Source organism: Miscanthus floridulus, chromosome 1 (genome assembly GCF_019320115.1).
Source record: "Miscanthus floridulus cultivar M001 chromosome 1, ASM1932011v1, whole genome shotgun sequence".
Classification (NCBI taxonomy): Eukaryota; Viridiplantae; Streptophyta; class Magnoliopsida; order Poales; family Poaceae; genus Miscanthus; species Miscanthus floridulus.
Genome location: NC_089580.1, coordinates 25,686,307 through 25,708,996, shown reverse-complemented (window position 1 = coordinate 25,708,996; position 22,690 = coordinate 25,686,307). Strand labels below are relative to the sequence as shown.

The following is a 22,690-nucleotide window of genomic DNA, read 5'->3' as shown; positions in this document are numbered from 1 at the left end:
TTTTGATTAATCTCAATTTTTGCAATATCATAGATAGATGCGCCTATCCAATTCATACATGCTTCTAGTGCAGTTTGGTCAGCACTTTTCATGTGTTTTTTTAATCGTAGTAGGAGCACATGGGCATCGGGTCTCTCCAACGTGTGGTTTTTGGCTAGTCCTATATATTACTAAATGCAAATATAGAACCAAGTTCTTTACATTGTGGATTCGATTCCATATAGAGAGCATGCCCATCCATGGAGTCAGATTCTATTCAATGAAGACATATTAATACTACCAACGAAAGGGATTAGAAGATACATTTTTTTCTCTCATAATAATATGGCTCCTGTCTATGGATTCACATCAGTGGTCCTAAACGTTTGAGCTAATATAACAGGTGACATCAAATCAGCTAGAGGTCCCATCTTAGGACCAAGGCCGTAGACTCTCCATGGGAGACGTCCTATCTTCGTGAGCGCACGATATATATACATTCTGGTATCCTCACGTAGCCCTTGCAAACAGGCTGATAGGTCCTCCTTTGGACCGACGGCACGCAGATGCACAGGGTCAGGAGTTAATTACACACAGCACTCAGTAGCAGCCGGGAGCAGTTTATCAGCCTATTCTTTTATTGATTTTAGCCAACCCAAATCAGTCGGTCAATAGTATTTTTCTCTCACAACAAACCAGTACTAGCTAATCTAAATCAGTCCAGAAACCAATCAGCGAACAGACCGTATGTGATGGAGGCTGAGGTTCTGCTGTACTATCAAATGCCACCAGAGCATCCAGCAGTTGGGGCCTTGGTGGATTGGTTGCCGATCTGCGATCGCTGTGCGCCAGTGCGGGTGACGGGTTCCTGTTATCGTCACATTGAACGCTGGCCGTTGCTGTGGTCTGTGGACCCGAACGGATCACGGATTCCCATCCCCATCGCAACGTGCCGCCACTCGCAAACGACTAAACAGATCGTGTTGGCGCAGCGCAGGAGAGATGAGGCGAGGGGATGATGAGTCGTGTCTCGTGTGTGGCCTGTGGCCTGTGGGCATGGCTCTCTTCGGCGGCTCTAATAAGCCGGTTTATTAGTGTTTTTCTCTCTGAGACACGACGGCATGGTCCAGGCGTCGTGCACGGGGTGGACCAGCCTGCAACCGCGGCTGCCCATCTCGTCGTCATCCCAGCGCGCGGCGCTGAACCGAAGCCCGAAGGCATCTGGTCTGAGTGATCTGCTACGATGATCACACGGCGTCTCGTAGCTTACGTACTCCGCTCACTCGCTGTCGTTCCTGTCGTCCTCTGTTGCCTGTCGGCCATGCAGGGTCAAAGATTCATCAAAGCCGGCCCTGTAATCGTGAAATCATCTGAAAACAACTGCTCTCGGTGCTCACCATCTGCCTCCAGGCTGGAGTTCATTACACACCAGTTCTTCACCGGGGCACGTATCTGGCACTCTTGGAATACGACATTTCCGGGCGAAAACATATGTTGAAAAATCATCTGCTTTGTGCCTTTATCAGAAGGATCCAGAACAAAGACTGCTCACGCGCGGCCACTCGCGGCGGCACCATCGGCGTCACGAAACGAACCGTGGCATCCATCCCTCACCTGACGTGAAAGCACCTGAGCGACGGTGCCGTGCTGCAGCTGCTGTTGTCGGCCGGTTGCTGCCGCCTTCAAAAGGGCCTTTCTATCGATTCCTTCTCTATTTGCTTCTTTCTTCACCGTGGCTGCTAGTTTTCTCCCCTCTGCTTTTGCCATCGCCGGCGTTGCCCCGTTTGCTCGGACTAATTTTAGAGGAATCTGGATGAAATTAGAGAAATTTGTAAGAGAAAAACACGCTTCCAGATGAAAAAAAAGAAGCGGATCAAGCCGGGTTTATATGGACTGCGCCCCCAAAGACAGATTACATGGGCTGCGCCCCCAAAGACGGCCCAGCCTACAAGATGAAGTCTTGCGGGGCACGACGCTGCTCAGCGCCTCCCGCAAGACACCGAGAAGATATCCTGAAGATACTACGAGATCTGTTAGGATACGTATGATTTTATTATTCCTGTAATTTGTTATTACTTTCCGGTTATCTCTCAGATCTAACCGATTTGTAACTCTGTTCCCCCGGACTATATAAGACGGGCAGAGGTCTCCTCCAAACTCATGCAATATTATACGATAGTCAATACAATCCAACAGACCACAAGAGTAGGGTATTACGTCATACTGACGGCCTGAACCTATCTAACTCGTGTGTCTCTTTTGCATTCTTGTTCTTGATTACACGCATCTTTGCCGATCAATCTATCTTCATGGGATACCCCTCCACAAGCTCTTCGTCCTTCCCACAGCCCGACCAGATCTTCACGGTCGGATCGATCTCGTGGATCATCAATGCTGACGGAGTCGGAGAGCACATCAAGCCGGTGCAGATCAATTCTGCGTCGGTCACCCCAACACCTGCGACTGCAGATCCGATCTCGGAACCGTCTCTGAGGTCGTCTTCGTCGACAACTCGCCGCCCGCTTCCCCGCTACCAGAGGAGGCCAATCAATAACGACGATCTGATCGCATCCATTGATCGGGTCGGCCAGAAGCTCTTCGATTGCCTCTCCATCACATAATCGGCTCTAACCACTCTGGTTCAGCGCCGACCACCCTCCGATCCAGATCTATCGGAGGCTGCTTGGGAAACTTCAGGGGTCACGGCCCTACCCTTCGGGCTCACCAACGTCGCCGCCACCTATCAAGAGGCCCTACGGGGCAAATTCACCGACCAAGTTGGAGATGTCCATCCTCTCGCCGACTAGCTCCCGCGGGCTGTCAACATGCTACACGTCGGCCAATGCCCTGGAACATCCCTCCAAACAATCTTGGAGGAGAATTCAGACTCCGAGTCCTAGGGCTCTACGGGGACCGTCGCTGAGACCACCGCCGAACAACTTCCTCTCCCTCCTTTCCGTGGTGGCGCAATCTTCAACGTCGACAGCCCCCCGTGGGAAGGGGAAATCGAGGAGGACCACGCCGCCTGCGTCAACAGGAACGTCAATCGTGCGCAGCGCCGAGCAAACGAGGCTGCCCTTGCGATGGCCGAGGTTCAGCTTGACTCGCAAGGAAGGCCACGCCAACTCCACCGCAACCTCGATGACGAATTCGTCCGTGTTGACGAACACAATGTCTACAAGACCCCAAGCGCCAACCTAGCCGTGGCCGCCAACGAGCTCGCCCGGCACCCGCAGACACTAGAGGTCGCTAAGGTCGCCGCTACGCTTAAAGCGGCGCACTACCAGGTCAACAAGATCCGCCAGGCGGAGACCTTCATACTCCACAAGCTCGATCCGCCGATCAGCCGCGCCAAGATCTGATCGCCGCCCAAGTCGTTTCACCGACCAACACCATGACGACAGGCAACCCCTCTAGGGGGAGCTAGGGGCAACTTAATCGAACACCTTTGCCAACACAACCGGAAGGTCGACCAGGACGTCCGAGTGCACCTCAATAATCTCCGAGACGCACAACGATGTATCGACGAGCGCCACTTCGGTCGCCATGAAGAAGAAGTACGCCGCCGTCAAGAGTACGAGCAAGAGTACGATAACCTGAACTCAGCTCTCAAGCCGCTCAACACCGACAACGCTGCAGATCACGGCGCCGACAACCCCGAAGGGCCCCCAGCTTTCACGAGGGCACTCCGAACACTCCAGTGGCCTCGTGGTTTCAAAATCACTGGGGTCGAGCCCTACGAGGGAAGGATGAACCCCACATAGTGGCTACAGGCTTACTCCACTGCTGTGCGCGCCGCCGGAGGAGATACCAGTGTCATGGCGAACTATCTTCCCGTCGTGCTCAGGTCATCACCGCCTTCATCCAAGGACTCCATCACTGCGATCTCCACTCCAAGTTCAATCGCAAGCCGCCCACGGGGATTGGCGAGATAATTACGACTGCCAACCAGTACGCCGACACCGAGGAAGCCGAGATACGCTTCAACGAGGATGCGGGCACTCATCGCCCAACTCGCCGCAGCGACAATCGCCCCGACGACCGGCGCCACAGTCACCGCCGCTATGACGACCGCCGTCATCATCGGGACAACGGCCGTGATCGGCCAGAAGGATCCAAGTCTCATCAATATCGCCGCCGCCGGCCAGACCACATCGTCGCCGCCGTTGATGAACCTCGCGCCAAGCGCAACTACGACAAGCAGTACAAGAAGATCATCATCGGCCCGTGCCATCTCCACAGGAACGCCAAGCATAAGATGAAGGACTGCCTCGGCTTGGCTAAGGAATTCCAAGCCAAAAAGCCAGACGGCGACAACAACGACGGTGCCGGAGGCCGCCGACCACCTAGGGGCAATAACAATGCCTTCCAGGATCACAACAAGGTGGTCGCCACCATCTTCGGGGGCCTCGCCTCCACCGAAAGCAGAAGAGAACAGAAGTTCGCTGCCCGCCGAGTGCTCGCCGTCACTGCAGAAGACGCCGTCGCCAACCCCAACTATCACCCTTGGTCCGAGGTCCTTATCACGAGTAGACGGACATCCCTACACAGGGCGCTTCCTACTCGTCCTTAACATCACAAGTCACATAGTCGACACCCCTCCCTTCCTTTCTCTTCTTCACATCACAGCACGTCTTCCTCCTCCCCGGCCTGCCATTTTGGCGCCGGCCGGCTGAATCAAGGTGCTCTGCTCACTCCCTGTCCTTCCTCGCTCTTTACTCTTTGAGATGAGAATTCGTGGGATTTATTGCTTAAAGATTACGTACTGATTTTATCTTTGGCCAAACCTCTTTGATGGCAAGAGCGGCTGTCCTATCCCCTGTTAATGAGTTTGTTTATTTATTCTGGAGTGGAGTGTGTTCCACGCTTCAAACGGGGCCCTTTGCTTCTTCTCTGCTCTCCTTCCAAATTCTTATCTTTTATTTCGTGCTGGTAGCATCCATAGACCAGTTGCAATCACACAGGTTGTTGTCCTCGTCTGTCTCTGTGTGTGTGTGTGCATGAAATTGTTGATGCATCTGTCTGTGGGCGTATGCTGCGTCTCTCTGTTTATCTAGACTAGAGGAAAGGATTTCGTTGTGACCAGGGAGCTGTGTGCAGAGCAGATGCCGACCATCATCGTCTCGGTGGACCTGGAATGCGGCCGCTGCCGTGCTAAAATCCAGAAGGTGCTCAACAGGATCCAAGGTCTGTTTGTTCTTCCTTCCATTTGTGGTGTTGAGCTGCTTCGTCGATGGCAACTGATAAATTTCTTGGGACGATGGATGCCGCGGTTTTGTTGTTGCTGTGTGCTCCGTGCATCGTGCAGAGAAGGGTGAGTTCTGCATCGATGACGTCGACTTCGACGAGAAGAACAACAAGGTGAAAGTCACGGGGCCCTTCGACCCGGACAAGCTCGCCGACAAGCTCTGCTGCAAGGCGTGCAAGATCATCAAGCAGATCGAGATCGTCGAGCCCCCGCCGCCCAAGCCCAAGGAGAAGCCCAAGAAGGAGGAGCCGGCCCCGCCACCGCCGGAGAAGAAGGAGAAGCCCGCCCCGCCGCCGCCGGCGAAGGTTGAGCCGGCGAAGGAGAAACCCCCACCGCCGAAGGAGGAGCCACCCAAGGTGGTGAAGGTCCCTTACCCGTGGCCATACCCGTACCCGTACCCGGCGTGGCCGTCCGACTGCTGCTGCCACCACGGCCACGGCGGGTGCCACTGCTGCTCCTGCGGCAAGGCCCCCGAGCCTGCACCGGCGCCGGCGCCGCCCCCGCCGCAGTACGTGCCCCAGCCGTATCCCTGCAACCCCTGCGGCGGCGGCTACCGGATCGTCTACGAGGAGGACCCCTCCTACGCCTGCGCCATCATGTGATGAATGCGTGTCACTGATTAGCATGCCCTTAATTACCATTATACCCCCAACCAGTGTCATCTCATCATGCCGTGCATCCTGTATAATCGCCGTACGGATTCATCATATATACTCTATACATACATATATAGCATCATGTATACCGTATCCCTGTCATCTCCTTAGCTTGTGTATTATACATGTTCTCCCTAGTATATGTTAGGCCAAGCGAAAGAATAAAATAAGCAATGATGTTTTTTTGTGAAAAGAAAAAGGGCAAGGTGAGAGAGAGAGAGAGTTCATCTGTTGATGGCAGCAGAAGTGTCTATCTTTCACACCAGCAGCCTCGCTTTCTTTATGTTGCACCAAGAGGCAAAAAAAAAAAAGGGTTCCTTTTATCAACGCTTTCGATCTTCACTTTCGTTATCTTGCTTCCATTTGTCAGCACGAGCGATGTAACGTGGCATGTTTTGGCCTAGTATTTTCTGTTTGTATCGTGTAAAGAAGATGATAGGACGATGATGTTGAAGGCGCGACCACTAGCACGTTGCTACGCTAACCCAGGGTGGCAGTAGAGTGTCACTCTGGACACCGGAGGCCGGGAAAGTGAGAAGGACACGCGTGCGTGAGGTGAGGATCGGCGTCAGCCGTCAGAGGATGCGAACACACGCAGCGAGTGGAGGCGTGAAAGCGAGATGGCCAGCGGGCACGTCGCGTATGCCGGGGGTTGGGGAGGGCGTGGGGGGCGGGGTGGGGGGGGTGACCAACACGGACGGGACTGACGGAATGCTCGGCGGAGGCGCGATGGCTGCGGGGACCGGCCGGGACGGGTCGACGGGATGGTCCTCGGCTCCTCGCGTATTTGGGCTGGTGCAATGTTTTTTTTTTTTTTTTTTTTTTTGGCCCTTGTCCTCCACGCGCCAACGCCGAACCTTGGCTTGGGGCCCGGCTGGGGCAGGCTCAGGGTCACTCACTCGCGATCGCGGCCGCCTCGCCCACCGGCGGGGACGAGGCACGGGAGTGCGCTGCGAAGGGGAGGCGATGAGTGGGGATCCGCGCCGCGGCGTCGTGCTTTGTTCGCCTCCTCCGTCCGCGTCTGATTTGGACGGGCCACCAGCAGTTGCTGGCTGCACCGGTGAGCGCTCGCTTTGCTTTGTTCCCGCTCTCGCCTCGTGGGCCTGCCTGGGTAATTTTTTTTTTGAAAAAGTCCGTTTTTGCCCTAACTTTGGCAGCAGTTTGGTTTTAGCCCTCCAACTCTAAAACCAGACAACCGCAGTCTATCAACTCTGTAAACCAGATAGAAATGGCCCTCGCGCCGGCGCGACGGCGGTTTCCGTCCGGTCAACCCGCGACGACCGCGGTATTGGGCTTTTTTTTCTTTTCTCGCGGCCCCACTTACTCACGCTGTCTCCTCTCACTCTCTTCCGTTCGTTCCCCAACCTCGAACCCTAACTCCTGACGGCGGCGACGGCGACGGCGGAGGGTGCTGGTGCGGATCGACAGCTCCGAACATTCCTCGCGCGGGGACCCGTTCCAGTCGCCGACCTGCTGCTGTGGCGGCGGACGAACGCCTCGGCGGCGGGGGTTGTGGGCGCCACCACGGTCTGGTTTGTCTTCGAGCGCGTGGGCTACAGCTTCCCCTCCTGTCCGACGCCTTGCTCCTCCTCGTCGCCATCCTCTTCTTCTGGGCCAAGTGCGCGTCGCTACTCAACAGGTATGGTCATCGTTCTTAGGAATTCCTCGTTCATATTCTGCTTCGGCAACTCGTAGCGCTAAGTCATTGTGTATGATATGTTAACTTGATAGGAATTGGTTTGGTCTTCATTTTGCAATGCCTCTAATTGATATTTAGATTTTTGTGATTTTGTGTGATATTTTGTGATCAGCAATGTACAGTGTACTTCCATTGTTACTAGGCTACATGTTGTCCATTCAGAGTGGTAGTCTGAAAGAGTTTTTTGGTTCCTGTTGCATGTAGTGTAGGACATTCTATGCGCCATGGACCCTCTGGATACTCTTCCTATTCGGTTTCATTATAGAGGAGAATTCTTGAGAAGAGGAAATAATGTGTATTACTTGGGAGAAGTGGAGGTGTCATACATTGACCGTGATAAAATCTCTCTCCCTGAGGTTATGGGGCACCTTAAGGATCATTGCACTGTTGAAGAAGGAGCATTGTTGCACTGGCTTGTTCCTGGAAGGCAACTTTCTAATGGCCTACGTGTTCTGATGGATGATCAGACTTGCATTGAAATGGCAAACAACACTGAGGAAGGAGATGTAGCAGAGATATATGTTGAAGGACATGTAGTTGATGATGAAGAGGAAGAGGATGATGAGGATAGCAACTATAAAGATGAGATTGAAGGTGAGCAAGAAGAACATGATGATAGTGAGTTTGAAGGTGGATACGAGGAACTGACAGATCCAGGTGAAGATGTCTTGGTTGCTCATAATAAGCATGAAAGTAGAGAAGATGTAGAGAAACAGATCAAATTTGTAAGGAAGTGGTACAGCCATAGCAAGATGGACAAGGGGAAGCAGGTGGTTGATGACCAAGGGAGTCAGCTAGTTTCAAGTGTTTTGAATGATAAAGAGATTTTAGAGGACAACAGTGATAGTGAGTTTTTGCCTAGAGATGACAATTCATCTGAGGAAGATAAAGAAGTTGTACAGATTCAAAAGAAGTTCAAGGAATTCAAGAAGAGCATGAAGAGTGGACAAGTAGCAAATCTAGATGATGTCATCTTGGATAGGCCAAATTTTGTGCCAACCACGTTTGAGCTTGATGATGATGCAAATGACACCCCATATGCTAACCGCAGTGCAGAGGATGAGTCAGAGGAGAAAGCAAGTGAGGGGCACTTAGAGACCAAGCACAGCTATTACCCAAGGTTCAACAAGAGTGCACCTAGTCCTAGGTTTGTGATTGGCATGAAGTTCACTGGGAAAAACAGTTCAAGAAAGTAGTTATCAGGCAAAGTTTGCTAGAGAGGAGGGTGATCAGGTTTAGGAGAAATGAGTCATAGCTCTATGTGATTGGGCCACATGTACCTAGAGATGTTTGTTGTCAACCAATTCAAGGACAGACAGCTGGCAGGTGGCTAGTCTAAATGATTTACACACATGCCCCCCAAGGAGGGACAACAAGTTAGTAACTGCTAGTAGTATTGTAGAGAAGTATGAAAAGTTCATAATGGCCAACCCAACATGGAGTTTGGAAAGAATGAGAACCACAATTCAAGAGGAGATGTTTGCTATGGTAAGCACCTCAAAACTAAAAAGAGTAAAGGCAATTGTCATGCAGAAAGAACTAGATGCAACCAAAGGCCAGTACCAACTTCTATACAGATATCAGCTTGAATTGTTGAGAAGTAATCTTGACAGCACAGTCATTGTCAAAAAAGAACTTCAGTTGGAACTACCAGTATTCTAGAGAATGTATATTTGCCTAGATGCATGTAAAAAGGATTCATGGCAGGGTGTAGAAAAGTGTTAGGTCTAGATGGTTGCTTCTTTAAGGGTGCAACGAATGGAGAGCTTCTGTGTGCAATAGGAAGGGATGCCAATAGCCAGATGTATCCCATAGCATGGGCAGTAGTAGAGAAAGAAAACAATGAATCATGGGACTGGTTTTGTGACATTTTGTTTAGAGATGTTGGAGTGGGAGATGGGGAGGGGTGGGTTATCATATCTGATCAATAGAAGGGTATCCTCAATGCAGTACAGAAATGGGCTCCCAGTGCTGAACACAGAAACCGTGCCAGGCATATATATGCCAACTAGAGAAAGAAATTCAAGAACAAGGAGTGGCAAAAGAAATTATGGCATTGTGCAAAGGCACCCTGTCCATCATTGTTCAATCTTGCACGGGCCAGACTAGCAAAGTATACACTAGATGGTGCACAAGCCTTGATGAACACTGATCCAGCTCATTGGAGCAGGGCCTGGTTTAAGATAGGATCAAATTGTGATTCTATTAACAACAACATGTGTGAAACATTTAACAAATGGATTGTGGAAGCTAGGTTCTTTCCTATTGTAACTATGCTGGAGACAATTAGAAAGAAGGTGATGATGAGGATCCAACATAATAGGTCTAAGTCACAAACATGGACAGGAACAGTGTGTCCCAACATCCTTAAAAAGCTAAATGCAAGTATCACCCTTTTAGGGATATGCCATGCTATTAGCAATGGAGCTGACAGATTTGAAGTCAATCATTAGGACAACAGGTTCACAGTTGACCTACAAGCTAGAGAGTGCTCTTGTAGGTATTGGCAGTTGTCTGGGTTGACATGCTGCCATGCTATTTCATGCATCTTTTACAACACAAATGTGTTAGATGATTACATTGCATCTTGTTATCATATTACCGAGTTCAACAAGACTTACTCTCACTGCCTAAACCCATTGGAGGGTATACAGAGTTGGCTAGAGTCTCATCTCTCACCCTTGAAGGCACCTGGATATGTGAGAATGCCAGACAGACCTAAGAAAGAAAGGAAGAGGGAGCCACAAGAACAACCAAAGACTGAAAGTACATCTAGCCCTTTTGTGGGTTTTGGATGATTGAATGACAACGTGATTAAAGGACTAACCCATTTGCTAAGTGTGAACAGGTAATAGGTTATCTCACAGGTACTTAATGAAAGCCAAAATGATGTGTTGTTGTATAAACAATCTAGTTCAAGCATAAGACAACAATGCAAATGGAATTCATGTGAAGGCTTATTTCTTGTGGGATTTCCACGTACTATGTGAAAGCAAGCTCATGATTATTAGTTAATGAGACATAAGGGATTGCATATGGAATGGTCTCATATTTGAAGCTTGCTAAATTAAAATGAAAAAGATTACAATATATATGAATGGATGATTCAACACAAGATGTGACTTGATGGCTTGAGATGGTGAAGATAGCAAGGAAAGGCTTCGAGGTACTAAGCAAGGGTGAAGGGCAAGCGATGGCTTGGCGGCCGAAGAACCTAGCTAGGGTGAAGAAGAAAGTACTTGCATTTAGTTGTGGTACTAATCAAGCTAAGATGGTCATATTGATGTGAAGGATCAAATCTATAATGAAGTATTTGATGGAAGTGACTTGATACATTTGGGATTATTCAAACTTGATGAATGGAATCAAGTCACATGCTCAAGATGGCTATGCTCAAGTGAAAAGATCAACATCAACATGTTAGCACCCTTACTTGATGAAGATTGGAAGGAACGGCATCAATTCAAAAGAACAACTCAAGTGGTACAAATTCATATTTCCGTTTATCTTGAGTTTAATAGGTATGCCGTACTATTAAGAGGGATGCATTATGTTGATAGATAATGTTTCATAAGTGCTCAAGCCAACCCATGTGAGTTTTGAGTATTTGAGCGACAAAAGAGCTGACTGTTTTTTTTGCTGATCTGGCAATACCGGACGTGTCCGGTACTCATACCGGACGTGTTCGGTATTTGTACAGCAGCTGTAAAATTGTTGTTCTCGGGTTGGTTAGTCGGGAGTTCCGACGTAGGTCGGGAGTTCCGACGGTCGGGAGTCCCGGCATGGGTCGGGAGTTCCGACGTGTCGCACTTCAACTAACTTGGAGGGTTCACTGTCCTGGTCATACCGGACGTGTCCGGTATGGATGACTAGAGGCCAACGGCTAGTTTTCAAAAGCCGTGAGAGTCGGGAGTTCTGACGTAAGTCGGGAGTTCCGACGGTCGGGAGTTCCGACACCTCACTAACTTTAACTCAGTTACACGTTTTTCAAAATTGCTGAGGGTCGGGGGTTCCGACTTGAGTCGGGAGTTCCAATGGTCGGAAGTCCCGGCGCTCTTCAGGAGTTCCAACGCCTCACAACTTCACTGTAACTTAGTTATCGTTGGCGCAGTGTGAGTCATACTGGACGTGTCCGGTATGCATACCGGACGTGTCCGGTATTGCAATGGCTATAAAACGGCTAGTTTTTCAAGGGGGCTATAAATACCCCCAAGCCTCCACCTTTGGAGGCTGCGGATTCTGCTGACATAGACACTCGTTTTTGAGCCTTGCCAACTCTCCTAAACCCTCTCTTAGTGAGTGTGTGATCCAAATTACAAAATCAATTTATGGGTTAAGAGAGAATTTGAAAAAGAGAGCAAGCCACCACTTGAGCACTTGTGCATATTGTCAATCTCGTGATTCGCATTTGTTACTCTTGGACTCTTCGGTCCTAGACGGCTAGGCGTCGCTAGAGAGCAACCGAGAGATTGTGGTTGCTTCGGAAAGTTTGTAACGGTCGATTCCGCCGCCTCGGAATCAAATTAGTGGAAGGAGGAAAAGGAGTTAGAAAAGACTCCGGCTAGAGTGACCTTCGTGATACCCTCTAGGGCTGACCTTTGTTGGGTCGCCCGCAGCCCCCTCAACGGAGAGTAGGACTCGAACGAGTCCGAACTTCGGTAAAATAAATATCGTGTCTAAATTCGCATTTCATTTGATATTTGTGTTGCTCTAGCTATTCTGCAGGTTCTCTATGTATTTTGTCATCTCCATTAGGTGACTGCAGTTTGGTTTGAAGATAGAAATCGAAAGGAGCAAGTTCGGGGCCGATCTACAGAAATCGTGTATACCGGACACGTCCGGTATTTCCTGCCTGCACTGAAAATATTTATTCTCTGTTCTAACTTGGTGTTGCAGGGTTGTAGCTTCTAGATATATTCTTTATACCTTGTTTACTTTGTGGCTAACTTGTGAGGGGTGGTAGTACTCTTAATTTGGAGTTTCTATTTTAGAAACTCCCCTTTCTAAATGTTTCCGCTTTTAAAGGTGTTAATTTTCAGAAACGCCTATTCACCCCCCTCTAGGCGGCATCCTAGATCCTTTCAATTGGTATCAGAGTGAGGTTCTCACCTAAAGCTTCACCGCCGTGAGAAAAGGATGTCGACGCCTATCAAGTCGGAGCCGGTGCTTCTCCAAAATGATGGTTCAAACTTTCTACCTTGGTCAATACATGCACTCAATGCTTTTAGAGATATTAGTCCTCTTGTTAAGCATATTGTGGATGCAAGCATACATCTTTCTATAGTTGATTGGAGCAACTATAAAAATTTGTCAAAAGAGGAAGAGATATGCGTGCAACTGAATGCTCGAGCTATTAATATTATTTTGAGTACATTGAGTGTAGAGGTTCAAGATGAGGCAATCTTCAATGGACAACCACCTCCGGAGAGTGCTGATCTCATTTGGACTAAACTTTTTGATTTGTATGGAAAATCCAAATGTGATGATGCACTTGAGATCGAGTCAATGGAAAGTATGTCCATTGTGTCATCATACAGCAAAGAAGCCTCACAAGACCTCAAGAGCACCAAGCCAGAGCAAGAAGTGCAAGCAGCGCATGACCAACTGTCTGCCTACACATACCGGACGTGTCCAGTATGCCTACCGGACCGGACGTGTCTAGTATGGCCGAGGCAGCAGACCAGCAAGCTGCTGTTTGCAACGATGCTTAAGCCCGGCGGCGAACAAGTGATGAGCCAACCTCAATATCTCATGATACTCATCACTTGTGTCTCATGGCCAAGAAAAGCAAGAAGAAGAATAACAAGAAAGATCAAGAAAAGGAGAAAGCACAAGTAGATGATCAAGATAAGAGTGATGTTGAAGTTGAAGACAACTACAACCTTGATCATCTCAACCATAAAGACAAGTTCATCATCATGAAGATAGTTGAAAAGAACGATGAGCTTAAAGAGGAGATTGAGAAGCAAGAGCAATCGCTTCAAAATCAAGAAAAGTTTCTCATCTCCAAATTGCAAGAGCTAAAGGCAATAAATGAGAGGTATGAAAAATTGTCAATTGAGCATGCTTTAGTTACTAACTCCTCTTCTAGTGTTTCACAACTAGAGAAGGAAAACTTCGAGCTCAAGGCAAGGCTAGATGAACTATCAAGCAAGTATAATGAGCTACAAGCAAATTATGTTCATCTAAAGTGCTCTCATGAGGAAGTAGTAGAATCATGCATCATGCTTGAGGTGGCTCATGAGGTTGTGATTACGTCGGTAAAATTCTCTCAACCTCTCACACATCCGCTCACTAGTACACCATCTCAATTAAATATTTCTTGTACTAATGAATGTGTTTCTCAAGCAAGCCAATCTTCGATTGAGCTAAATCTTATAGAAAACATAAAGCTCAAAGAAGAAGTGCAAAGATTAAAGAAAGATGTGATTCGGTTGAAGGGTAAGGAGAAAGCACAACCTTCTTAAGATAACCGTGATAACATGGTGAAGAAGCTTGAGAAGGGTTCAAACCTTGCTTTCTCCAAAGCCCAACAAAAGATTCACATCTCAAGGAAGGCCAACACAACCAAGAGCAAGAAACATGGAAAAAGGATGTGCTATGGCTGTGGATTGTATGGACATGAGTGGGCTATGTGTCCACACAAGAGTTGGGCCGACAAGGTTGAAGCCGCAAATCAAAAGGCTTCTACCAAGGAGGCCAAGCAAATAAAGAGTCATGGACAAAGTGCTTGTCTCATGAGCAAGAAATTGGGGCATCCTACCAAGAAATGCCCAATGTACAAAGAAGCAAGAAAGGAAGCCCAAGTTGCAACTAGAAGATGCTATGGGTGCAATGAGATGGGCCACAAGGTTGATAGATGTCCATACAAGCAAAACAAGCATAGAGCAAACAAAGGTCGCATATGCTATGCTTGTGGAAGAAAGGGTCATCTAAGCTATGATTGCCCAAATGGTAACATTCCTAAGCCGAACACATTTGTTTATGATAATATGCTTAGGAAGACCACAAATAGAATTAGCACTAGCAAGGTGATGTGTTCACCACAAACTAGTACTAAGGCCATTTGGGTGCCTAAGCACTTGTTGACTAACCCAAAAGGACCCAACAAGAGTTGGGTACCAAAATGTGCTTAGGTTGATAATGTAGGTACTTGGTGGTGAGATGAAAGCTTCGGGGTGGTTGAGCAAGCAAATTAAAAATATTCACTCAATCTATCAATCAATTCTTATCATAATCTCATATATGGTTGACCCGAAGATAAATCAATGACCATATCGTTTACTTCATCTCTACCATTGGTAACAAGTACCTAAAAACCTTATAGGATAGCCACTTTGTGTTTAGTGCTCAATGGCTCACAAATAGGTACATTTGTGAAATAATGAAAGTGGCTAATTAATTTCACTTGAGATTTATCATATTTTCCATATGATGCCTTTATTAGCTCTCTAGTAGAGTAATTTATTTGTTGAGATGCAAGTATACAATAAATAAATATTACAGTTAAAACGAAGAATCACAAGCAGCAAATTAATTGGTTCTGTCTTGTACCTATCGGACGTGTCCGGTATTACTATCGGACGTGTCCGGTATGGCCAGGGATAGAAAGTTAGTGTTTCCGTCCTATGTATTCCAGACGTGTCCGGTATACTACCGGACATGTCCGGTATTGCATGGACTAGAACACTAATTGTGTTGCAACTGAGTATTCGATCCATACATTTTTCATATATCCCTAACATACTCAGAAGCTTGTGTTTTATCAAATCTAAGTGGATTGTGAGCATCTCTTAAACTCACTTTTAAAAATGGCAATCTTATTTGGTTTATGGTCAAAATGAAAATTGGCTCTCAATTTCTTATCAAAATAAAAGTGCTTGTTGAAAGTCATTCAAAATACTTGAAGCACTTATTTAGGGGGAGCTAAATTTCTATTTTGCACCATTGTGGACTAACAAATTTATTTAGCACTCTTTGTAGTCCTTTGGATGAAAAATTGAATTTGTATCAAGCATGATTACTTGGCAATCAAGGTCAACATAAAGATTATCATGCCATGTATCTTCTTAGTGGTATTCTTGTGGGCTCAAGGCAAAGGTATGTTTTTACATACATGTATTGTAAGTGCATCTAAGGCCCTTTACATGTTAGAATGTGCATTTGTGTGACATAGGAGAGATGTTTTTCAAAACCCATAACTAGCATGTGTAGGTGGTGTGAATTTGAAAAACTATTTGAATCTTGGTCTTTGCGACCTAGCCCTATCATGTGGTGATTATAGCTCTCCTTGATTGTTTGATCGGCTAATCACACATGACATGGTTTTCTTAAGTCCACAATCTACTTTATCTCACTTTATCTCTCTCAAGCAAGCAAATTATAGATTATGCCATATATTTGGAAAAGAGAATAAATTGATGGCATTCGATAAAAAAAGTGATAGTACTCGGTTTGGATCAAGATCATACACCTTTTTGGACTGAGCAACAACAGAGAAAGGGATTGGAAGAGACAAAACACATTTTGGAATAATTTGGGCCAGCCCGTGAATACCGGACGTGTCCGGTATGAGCGGGACTATAAAAACAGAGCATACCCCTTCGGCCCAAACAGACTTGCCTCCTCCAAATCAACCAGCCGATGCCCTTCTTCCCACCTAGGGCGACCAAGGATTTCACCAAGGAAAAGAGAGAGAGGGAGATTGCATTGGAGAAGGCTTGGATCAAGGATTGAAGGCCCGTGGATTTGGATTTCACATCGCTCTCTCTTCTCTCCTCTCAAGGTACCCTGATCACGGACCTCGTCCGATCTACATGGTCAATGCATGATTTTAAAATTCCTTCGGTGATTATGCTGCATTGGTGATGGAGAAGCAATGTCCAAAGTTTGGTATTAATCCATGTTGGTTTGAATCAAGGAACCCTGGTTAGGGTTGCTGGTCGCCCATACCGGACGTGTCCGGTATGCTACCGGACGTGTCCGGTATGACACAGCAGAGCAGGCTCTCTGCTTCCTTTGATTCAATGCTATCCTAGAATTATTTATTAGGCACAGTTTCTTCTGTATCTATGTTTTGCAAACCTTGTGACAATGGTGTGTCAAGGTGATTGTAAAACCTTGGATAAAAGAATTTATGTCTAATTACAATTCAAGAATAAGCTATGGGCATGTATCTAAAATTCTATGAAAATCTTTAGATACAGGACAGCAGCCATGAGTGGACGACAGGAGCCAAGGTCCAAGCACAGGCATGATCCAGCACTTGAGAAGTACAAGAAGGCGAGACAGGATATGCATCCTGGATTTCAGCCGACCAGCAGGAGGTCCACCAGGGCTACCTCTAGTGTAGCAGCTCAGTATGCAGAGGGGTTCGGGAGCTCTTCTTCTGACACAGACACTGATGAGTTCAGAGTGGAGTCTAGAGATGAAAGAAAGAGGAAGAGCACTGACAGAGGATCAGATGGTGACAGCTCAGATGAGGAGCAGGAGATTGAGGAGGAGGAACCAGTTCCTCCAGTTCAGCATCAGCCTGGTCAGGGGATGCACTATGGTCTCCTTGAGACACGTCTGCCTAATGTACCCTCCTATGTTTCCAGGGTTGATTACAGAGGAAAGGGTATGACCAGGAGAGCTAGAGATGAGCGAAGGGTTGATCCGAGAGGCTTACCTAAGGTTCAGTATGATCACCGCTTCCAGACAGCTTTTCACCTAGACTTCTACTCCAGTGTGATTCTCACCAGGAACCCTGTGATTGCCAGGTCTTAGTGGATTGACTGGCAGTACGTCAGAGAGTTGCAGAAGGCCTTAGTTGATCATGCCATTGCTATTTGCCAGCGCACTGGGGTTTATGAGATCATGGAGTTCCAGCATGACTGGAACATAGAGGTAGTAGCTCAGTTCTATGCTACTCTGTTTGTTGAGGAGGATGAGCGGCGGATGCACTGGATGCTTGAGGGCCAGTGGTACAGTGTTGACTATGATGTTTTTGTCGCCCACCTTGGCTTCTCAGAGGATGATCTCCAGAGGGACAGGATCCACACCGAGCAGGTGTTACCCCCTGAGCAGCTCGCATATATGTATCCTCCTGGTGGTGAGAGAGGAGCTGTGGGGAAGGTTCTAGGTCTTCACCCTACCTATAGGTACCTGGACAGGATGTTTAGGAAGACTATTGACTGCAAGGGTGGAGACAAGAGCAACATTGCTGATTACTCCAAGAACCTACTCCACAGGATGGCACCTGATGCTCGGCCCTTCAGTGTGTTTGATTTTATTTGGTCCAAGATCAGGAGTGTGGGAGAGAGGCCCCTCAAGGGCTGTGGTTTTGCTCCCTACATCATGCATATGATTGAGCAGGTGATAGGGCACACATTCGAGTATGATAAGATTCACAAGGCCCTGAAGATTATTGCAGATCTGCCTGAGACAGGGTTACCTCCAGCAGGACCAGGAGGAGCAGCCGCAGCACCAGAGGTAGATGCACCTGGGAGTGGTGCACCAATAGGAGCTTCACCTTCACCATGTGCTCCTTCACATTCTACTTCATGCCGTGGCAGTCCTCCCTCGCCTATCCGCAGGCTTTTCAGCTCCATATTTGGGATGTGCCGTGACATCTAGACTAGGCAGCAGAAGGAGAGGGAGGCTAGGAGGAAGGACACTCGGACTTTGAAGCAAATTGCTTCTAATCTTGAGCTTGATCCTCCTAGGTCTCCTCTATCAGATGAGGCAGCTAGTGAGACTGAGACTGAGGAGCAGCAGCAGGCTAGATATGATAGAGAGTATGTTGAGTTCATACAGCGACAGCAGCAGCAGCAGGCACCTGAGCACCCTGACACTCTACCACTTCAGGCTCGTGTGCCTACTCACTCTTAGCCACGTCCCAGCACTACAGACGACTATGCTACAGATTGGTGGAGTGACCTGACAGGTGGTGGTGGCTTCTATGGGTCTGGTGGCTATGACCCGTCTGGTGCAGGTGGTTCTCGTCCAGCCAGTGTTGCACGCTCAGATGATAAGGATGCTGGTCGAGATGATGATGATGAGTGATCTCAGCTTTCCATGACAGCTTGTAGCCCCTTTGTCCTTAGTATGTCATTGTTGGACCTTTGTGGTGATAGATGACAAAGGGGGAGAGAGACTGATTAAAGCTTCAGGATAGTTTCATTTGCTTATCTTTGTACCTGAAGATATGTACTACAGGCTGTAGTTTGTTTTTGAGCTTCATTGATGTATCTTTGATTTGAGATAGATTGTATCATGTGAGAGATGAGACTTACTTATGCTTTATCTATGTATCTCTTGAGACATGATCTTTATCTATATATATCAGTGGTTTCTGGACTTGAGAAAATTTGTAATGAGTGCTATGTGTGAATTACATGTGTCATATTTATTTTCATAAGGACTATGCATGCTAGAATGAAAATATTTGATGTGATGCCTTTATATTTATTCTTGTATGATATATCTTGTCATATGCATCACGGTTTCTCTTTGTCACACACACATGCATCCCACGGATGCAATGATTTAGGGGGAGTCTCCTATTTGTTTTAGTATGTGCAATTGACATTTGAGGTCATTTTGTGGATTCTAATCATAAGCACATATTAAGGGGGAGCCTCTCATAAATCATTGAACCCAAAAGTTTAAATATTTATATCATTTTGTAAGCTTTAATCAAGTTGTCATCAATCACCAAAAAGGGGGAGATTAAAAGTGCATCTAGCCCTTTGTGGGTTTTGGATGATTAAATAACAACGTGATTAAAGGACTAACCCATTTGCTAAGTGTGAACAGGTAATAGGTTATCTCACAAGTACTTAATGAAAGCCAAAATGATGTGTTGTTGTATAAACAATCTAGTTTAAGCATAAGACAATAATACAAATGGAATTCATGTGAAGGCTTATTTCTTGTGGGATTTCTATGTACTATGTGAAAGCAAGCTCATGATTATTAGTTAATGAGACATAAGGGATTGCATATGGAATGGTCTCATATTTGAAGCTTGCTAAATTAAAATGAAAAAGATAACAATACATATGAATGGATGATTCAACACAAGATGTGACTTGATGGCTTGAGATGGTGAAGATAGCAAGGAAAGGCTTCGAGGTACTAAGCAAGGGTGAAGGGCAAGCGACGGCTTGGCGGCCAAAGAACCTAGCTAGGGTGAAGAAGAAAGTACTTGCATTTAGTCGAGGTACTAATCAAGCTAAGATGGTCATATTGATGTGAAGGATCAAATCTATAATGAAGTATTTGATGGAAGTGACTTGATACATTTGGGATTATTCAAACTTGATGAATGGAATCAAGTCACATGCTCAAGATGGCTATGCTCAAGTGAAAAGATCAACATCAACATGTTAGCACCCTTACTTGATGAAGATTGAAAGGGACGGCATCAATTCAAAAGAACAACTCAAGTGGTACAAATTCATATTTCCGTTTATCTTGAGTTTAATAGGTATGCCGTACTATTAAGAGGGATGCATCATGTTGATAGATAATGTTTCATAAGTGCTCAAGCCAACCCATATGAGTTTTGAGTATTTGAGCGACAAAAGAGCTGACTGTTTTTTTTGCTGATCTGGCAATACCAGACGTGTCCGGTACTCATACCGGACATGTCCGGTACTCATACCGGACGTGTCCGGTATTTGTCCAGCAGCTATAAAATTGTTGTTCTCGGGTTGGTTAGTCGGGAGTTCCGACGTAGGTCGGGAGTTCCGACGGTCGGGAGTCCCGGCATGGGTCGGGAGTTCCGACGTGTCGCACTTCAACTGACTTGGAGGGTTCACTATCCTGGTCATACCGGACGTGTCCGGTATTCATACCGGACGTGTCCGGTATGGATGACCAGAGGCCAACGGCTAGTTTTCAAAAGCCGTGAGAGTCGGGAGTTCTGACGTAAGTCGGGAGTTTCGACGGTCGGGAGTTCCGACATGTGTCGGGAGTTCCGACACCTCACTAACTTTAACTCAGTTACACGTTTTTCAAAATTGCTGAGGGTCGGGGGTTCCGACTTGAGTCGGGAGTTCCAATGGTCGGAAGTCCCGGCGCTCTTCGGGAGTTCTGACGCCTCACAACTTCACTGTAACTTAGTTATCGTTGGCGCAATGTGAGTCATACCGGACGTGTCCGGTATGCATACCGGACGTGTCCGGTATTGCAACGGCTATAAAACGGCTAGTTTTTCAAGGGGGCTATAAATACCCCCAAGCCTCCACCTTTGGAGGCTGCTGATTCTGCTGACATAGACACTCGTTTTTGAGCCTTGCCAACTCTCCTAAACCCTCTCTTAGTGAGTGTGTGATCCAAATTGCAAAATCAATTTGTGGGTTAAGAGAGAATTTGAAAAAGAGAGCAAGCCACCACTTGAGCACTTGTGCATATTGTCAATCTCGTGATTCACATTTGTTACTCTTGGACTCTTCGGTCCTAGACGGCTAGGCGTCGCCGGAGAGCAACCGAGAGATTGTGGTTGCTTCGGAAAGTTTGTAACGGTCGATTCCGCCGCCTCAGAATCAAATTAGTGGAAGGAGGAAAAGGAGTTGGAAAAGACTCTGGCTAGAGTGACCTTCGTGGTACCCTCTAGGGCTGACCTTCGCTGGGTCGCTCGCAGCCCCCTCAACAGAGAGTAGGACTCGAACGAGTCCGAACTTTGGTAAAACAAATATCGTGTCTAAATTCACATTTCATTTGATATTTGTGTTGCTCTAGCTATTCTATAGGTTCTCTGTGTATTTTGTCATCTCCATTAGGTGCCTGCAGTTTGGTTTGAAGATAGAAATCGAAAGGAGCAAGTTTGGGGCTGATCTGCAGAAATCGTGTATACCAGACACGTCCGGTATTCATACCGGACACATCCGGTATTTCCTGCCTGCACTGAAAATATTTATTCTCTGTTCTAACTTGGTATTGCAGGGTTGTAGCTTTTAGATATATTCTTTATACCTTGTTTACTTTGTGGCTAACTTGTGAGGGGTGATAGTACTCTTAATTTGGAGTTTCCATTTTGGAAACTCCCCTTTCTAATTGTTTCCGCTTTTAAAGGTGTTAATTTTCAGAAACGCCTATTCACCCCCCTCTAGGCGGCATCCTAGATCCTTTCAAAGACAAAGAGACTTTCTAAGGTAGGGACAGTCATCAGATGGAGGAAATGTAAGGGAATAGGCCACAATAGGTCCACTTGTGATAAGAGACATGGGGTTCCATCTAGCAGTGAAACTCTAGGAGGCACAGGTCATGCTGCTCCAAAACCAAGTAATGTATCAGCTGATGCTTCTACACATGGCAGCTTTGTACCCACTGCTACCTCTAATGAAAGCAGTAGAGGAAGAGGGAAAAGAAGAGCATCTCAGCGAAACCAAGTAACTGTATGTGCTACTGCTTATATTTTGCCTCACATTGCTTATATTTTGCCTCCAATTGCTTATATTTTAACTCACATGCAGGAAAATATCAAGTGCACTGCAACAACTAGAGTGCAAACACCTGGGCAAGCTACCATGCATTTATAAGCCAATGTTCCATTGTCACAGGCAAGTTCTTCTGTCAACCTGAGTTTTAATGGTGGAAAAGCATGTGTTACAGTCACTGCTGAGGAACCTCCAAGGAAGAAGCAAGCAGTGAAGAAGCGCACACAACCAAGCCAACTGCTGCCTCTCAAAGACCATGCTAATCCCTAAGAGCATGTATTGCCATATTGTGATGTTACCTTGTAATGTAATGCCAGACTTTTAATGTAATGTTCAGTCATTTCTATCACTCCTTGGTTGAACTTGTAATGTAATGCCATACTTTTAAGGCTATAAGTGCTCGAAGCTATGCTGGTGTGCAAATTATAATGCCAGACTTTAATGTCTTGTAATGTAATGCTAGACTTTTAAGTTCTCGAAGCTGTGCAAATACATGGTTATTAAGTCCTGAGTCCTGATAGCTTTTCAAGCTTAGAGCCTGGTTCCTATCCTGACAGGCCACAACATTGGCTCCATTTTGCTGGTAGTAGCTATTGAATGCATATGAAGCATGGGAAGCTAAAGTGTCCGGCTGGTAGCAAGGTTGGCTTGTTTGAATGGCAGAGCAATCTACGATGCCTGG

The 22,690-nt window shown here is 46.8% G+C and overlaps 1 protein-coding gene across 3 annotated transcripts; it reads left to right on the top strand.

The window, feature by feature from the left end:
* Window positions 1-4,436: 4,436 nt before the first annotated feature.
* Window positions 4,437-5,976, top strand: LOC136476481 (protein PYRICULARIA ORYZAE RESISTANCE 21-like). Of its 3 annotated transcripts, none has more exons than XM_066474353.1 (3): window positions 4,437-4,661; window positions 5,080-5,166; window positions 5,288-5,976. In XM_066474353.1, exons 2-3 carry the CDS (start codon window positions 5,085-5,087, stop codon window positions 5,827-5,829), a joined length of 624 nt encoding a protein of 207 aa, XP_066330450.1. In that variant the 5' UTR covers window positions 4,437-4,661; window positions 5,080-5,084; the 3' UTR covers window positions 5,830-5,976. The 3 variants fall into 3 exon arrangements, with proteins under 3 accessions (XP_066330450.1, XP_066330444.1, XP_066330435.1); XM_066474347.1 differs by having other exon boundaries at window positions 5,066-5,166; XM_066474338.1 differs by having other exon boundaries at window positions 4,439-4,661; window positions 5,085-5,166.
* Window positions 5,977-22,690: the final 16,714 nt, after the last annotated feature.